Source organism: Asparagus officinalis, unplaced genomic scaffold (genome assembly GCF_001876935.1).
Source record: "Asparagus officinalis unplaced genomic scaffold, Aspof.V1 AsparagusV1_Un169, whole genome shotgun sequence".
Lineage (NCBI taxonomy): Eukaryota > Viridiplantae > Streptophyta > Magnoliopsida > Asparagales > Asparagaceae > Asparagus > Asparagus officinalis.
Window position 1 is genome coordinate 77418 of NW_017972435.1, and position 5112 is coordinate 82529.

General features: G+C 38.0%; 1 protein-coding gene across 1 annotated transcript; it reads right to left on the bottom strand.

The window, feature by feature from the left end:
• LOC109827371 lies at positions 1-3995 on the bottom strand. Its single transcript, XM_020394368.1, has 4 exons — positions 3975-3995; positions 1296-1862; positions 807-995; positions 1-675 (listed from the first exon to the last, which is right to left on the bottom strand). The coding sequence occupies exons 1-4, from the start codon at positions 3993-3995 to the stop codon at positions 1-3; spliced, it is 1452 nt and encodes a 483-aa protein (XP_020249957.1).
• Positions 3996-5112: the final 1117 nt, after the last annotated feature.

Genomic DNA, 5112 nt, shown 5'->3' on the forward strand with positions numbered 1-5112 from the left:
CTATAAAAATTTAGAGCCACCAATAACAGACAAAGCAGCGTGAACTTCATCTGCAATAGGAGCCATGGTAGCAAAAGGAGAATGAGAGTCTACTAAGGAGACAACCCTTAGGGAGTCAATCTTTATCACCGAAATCCTCCAGTTCATACGCCGAACAAAGAGAATGCATTCCATGACAGTTAACAACTCCGCATGATCCATAGTCATAGGACCCCTAAGCCCCATAGAGTAACAAACAATCATATGCCCATAGTGGTCCCGAATAACACCTCCCCAGCCAACAATATCTCCTTCCATAAGAACATCAGCATCTGTGTTGAGTTTTAACAGACCAAGAGTAGGGGGATACCAAGCAGAAGGCCATTTGGAAGGGGTATCAATGTCACGAGAGAGGCCTCGAACCCTATCCCCTTCCTCCACAAAACAGAGAATCCGAGTCACCAAGACTGAAGCCTCCCTAACATCACTACCATAAGAGAACATATTCCTTTCCCTCCATATAAACCACAAGGCCATGAAAGCCGAAACTAGAGAGTTCCCAGGGCAAAACGAGGTGAGATGGAATAGAAAATCATCACAAGACGTACCTCTAAAGCCTTCAATCACATCCCAAAGATCTAAGGACTCCCACACTAAACGATCAAAGGAGCAGACGGTGAAAATATGAAGGGCAGTCTTAAAGGCAACATAGCAAAGACAACAACTAAGGGACACAGAGATCCCCCTACGAGATAAACCAACTGGGTGGGGAGAGCATCGTAGAATAGGTGACAAAGGAACACTCTCATCTTTGGTGGGATCTCCACCTGCCAGATCAAGGACCACCACTTCTCCACCCTAGAATCCGAGGTGGAAGCAGCATCAGACAAAGTGCGGCGAAGAAGTTGGTATCCACTCTTGACTGTGTAGCACCCCTTCTCCTCATAATACCAAATAAGCCTGTCAGGGACAGGAGAAGTGGGCAGTGGAATAAGTGAAATGTTCTCCCGATCCACCTGCCAAAAGGAATTAGCAATCAAATCATAATTCCAAGTACCCGAAGCAGAGATCAGCTCAGCCACCCTCCTGGAAGGGTCAATTGGAGAAGTGATTGGCCTAAAATAAATGGACCTTGGGATCCATGGATCAGCACTGATAGAGATAATCTGGCCATCATCTATCCTCCATCTAAGACTTCGGGCCAGGAGCTCTCGCCCCCAGATAATGCTCCGCCATAAATAAGAACAGCCAGGGCCGGCACCGGCTGAAAGGAAGTTCTAGTCTCTGAAATACTTTCCCTTAAAAACCCTACTAACCAGAGAAGAAGGATCCTGAATGATCCTCCATGCCTGCTTAGTCACCAGTGCCTGATTAAACATCTGCAGATCTCTAAAGCCTAGACCACCCTTTAACTTTGTTTGATAAACCTTCTGCCACCTAACCCAGCGAATCTTCCTCTCACCAGAAGTCGATCCCCACCAGAATCTCATAATAATAAACTCAATCTCTCTGCACAAAGAAAGGGAATGCGGAAGATACTCATCACATAACATAGAATCGCCTGCAAAACAGCTTTCACCATAACCTCTCGCCCCCAGTGAGAAAAGAGCCCTCCTCCAAGCTTGGACTCCTTTCCAAAAAGAGTCTCTGATTGAAGCAAAAGTTTGACAATGGCTTCTTACAACCATCAAAGGGAGGCCTAAGTATCGATCATATGACTGGACCCTATCAAGCCCCAAGACAGAGAAAATAGAGGCCCTAGTATCCTCATCTACACATGAGCTAAAGGTGATGGAAGACTTCTGAAAGTTGACTTTCTGACCAGTTACAAACTCATATAGCAGTAGAGTACTTTGGACAGCCTGTGCAGCAGCCTGGAAAGCCTGAATAAAAACCAAAGAGTCATCTATAAAGAACAAGTGAGAAATCCTTGGCCCCAACCATGAACAAGATAACCATCTGATGCACCTATTCTCCTTCTATCTGATGATCAGTGCCGAGAGAGCTTCCGTACAGAGAAGAAACAAATATGGAGATAGTGGACATCCCTGTCGCAGACCACGAGTAGGAGTGACCTAACCCACAGTCTGCCCATTAAGGCAGAAGAGAGTAAGAAAGTGGAGATACAGTCCAAAATTGTAGGATCTGATCTATATACACTAAAACACTAGGGGGTGAATAGTGATCCTTTTAAAAAATTATGCAAATTAGATTATAAATTGCGAGAAACGTAGCAACAATCACAGACATTTGCAATCACAAACGCAAGCTTTTATATTGGTTCCACCTCCCCGGTATACATCCAGTCCCTAAGCAAATCCCGCTTGAGGGTTCCACTATGATTTTGAAAACTGTTATAAAATCAAAAAGCAAAACTGGCCAATTTGCAAGACCATTCAAATTGCACACAATCTCTTCACTAAGAGATCACAACTCTCACACCCGAGAGATCTTTTCTTGAATCAATAACAACAATTCCTATAAGTTTTGAATGTGTAGTGATGTGTAACAGTGGCTTTAGGAACTTTTTAATCTCTGAAAAATACCTTAATACTTTGTATATGGGATGATGATCAAAGGCTATTTCAGAATTTACTTTTCTTAACACTTAGGAAAAAATCTGAATTTTAGAACCCTTGAGAATGCACAAATGTTAAAGCTTATAGCTAGGAATCAACGATGCAAATTTATGAACTTAATAATTATTTATAGCCCTTGAAAATACAAGTTTTTAAAGCCAATTAACGAATAAAAAACGGCTATAAATATTTATAAATTTAAACTTAAAAAATATTAGAATAATTGTCTTTGTAATCGACTATAACTCCTAGTAGTCGACTACACTGAGTTTAAACAGACTCTGCGAAGTCAGGATTTTTCTTAGTAGTCGACTACACTGGTCATTAGTCGACTACTCTATGAAGTTAGGATTTTCAAGTCTAGAATTTAGATTCAACTCTTATTAGTCGACCATATTGTCTAGTAGTCGACTATATTGTCTAGTAGTCGACTACACTGTAATTTGATAGAAACTTAAAATTTGAATTTAACCTTAGTAGTTGTCTACATATAGTCGTTAGTCGACTACACTGTATTTTTACAGAAACTTGAAAATCTAAGTCTTAAGTAGTCGACTACACTATCATTTGACAGAAACTTAAAAATTTGTCTAAGGCATGAGTAGTCAACTACAATTGTCAATAGTCAACTACACTGTCAAATGACAGAAACTTAATATTTTGATTAGTGTACATGTAGTCGACTATAAATCTTATTGGTCGACTACTAAGGGCTAAAAATGATATGAATGAAGTATTTTGAGACACATTCCTTAACTATAAACTCTAATTGTTAACATAGTGGATTTTTATTGTTAACAAATACACTAAGCATGTGTTAGTATGTTCTAAACACTATGTGTGTGTATGTGTTGTGAGTGATCAAGGCTTGTAGAATAGTTCTAAGGAAAGAAAATGTAAAATTTACATTGTATATATTTAAGCACTTCATCTTCTTTACTTTATATTGTCTTGAGCTTATCTTGCACTTTTGTTCATATATCTTGAGCTTATTTGAAGTTGCTATCTGCATTGATATATTAGTGCACAATAATACACATAGTGAATAATTGTTATCATCAAAACTATATCTTGGGGACATTATATCCAACATTCTCCCCCTTTTTAATGATGACAAACAATTTATGCACATGTAAGTATATCACAAATGAATTAAATAATTAAGGACATTATATACTTACTCCCCCTGTATAAAAACATATTAGAGTCTACAATTCAAGTCTATATCATAGAATAGCATAACATTCTAATACCATTCTTCCCCTTTGTCATTAACAAAAAGAATTGAACATATATCCTAAACATGCAATTATGTCCTCTTCATGAGCTAATACTTCAAAAAAGATCATCCAAATTGTGAGCATAGTCTATTACTTCACTCATCCAAATTGGAAGACAAAGACTTGCCATAAATACCAAAAGTTTGATGATTTCCATCGTCACAGTCTGTTTAGAATATATATAGCTCATGAACATCATATATATAGGAAATTTTGCATAAACACTAAGCATGAATACATTGATCATGATAACATAACATATTAATCATGAATATATGATAACATAACATACTAAGCAAACTTAGTAGCAACATAAAACATAGTAGCAACACATTACATAAGTTTTAAACAAACCAAACAACTAACACATAGTTTTGTTGACATAATTAAACAAACAAAGAACTTAATTGTTTTGTTGACATAATTACACACAAGCTGAAACTAGTCCAAATGCTATATGATGCATGCATGATTTTCTAGCTTGGAGGGCCTAGAGGAGGTGGATTTCCTTGGCAATACGCACTGAGCTTCAGATCCAAGTTATCTAACTTCTTGTTTATTTCTTCTTGATAGCTCAAAATGGAAGAATTCTGAGCATAGAGTGCTCGTTGTCCAGTCTCCAACTCTAGAATACGAGCAGACAAAGTGTTATATTGTGCATCAGAAAAGCACAAAGGTTCAGTTTGCGTAGGTGGAGGAATGTGGCTTGAAGAGGGTCCAGCTTCATGAGAGGATTGTGGTATATCTTGTGGAATTTGTTCTTGTGTAGGCTCATCTTGGTGAATTTCAAAGTTAGTTAATTTCATCCGAGTTAAGGCATTGGAATCAAAGAACTCGATAGAACGGATCATAGAATGTTCAGTTTTGAGTTCTACATGAAAAGCCTTGAAGATTCTTGTGAGAAAAGCTCCAAAGGGAAGAGATCCCTTAGGTAGAACTAAAAGACTTTCATAATAAACCTCAGCCCAATTTACTTGAGTATTAGCCATAATAGCATATAGGGCATTGGCTAAGTCAAGTGAGATAAAATGAAAACTCCTCGTTTTTGGAAATACATTGTAGGCAAGAATTCGGGTGATAAACCTAGGGATAGACCTAAGTTTATTGAAGTGATTAAGTGGTTTGCCATGTCCGGGAAGGAAAATATGATTTGAAAGCATATTTTCATCTGTTATTTTGATACTGGGAAGACTAACACCTTGATAAGAAATTTTGAAAAATTTTCCTAGTCTCTTAGGAGTTAGATTGATTTCAACTCCTTTCACAAGAGTGTT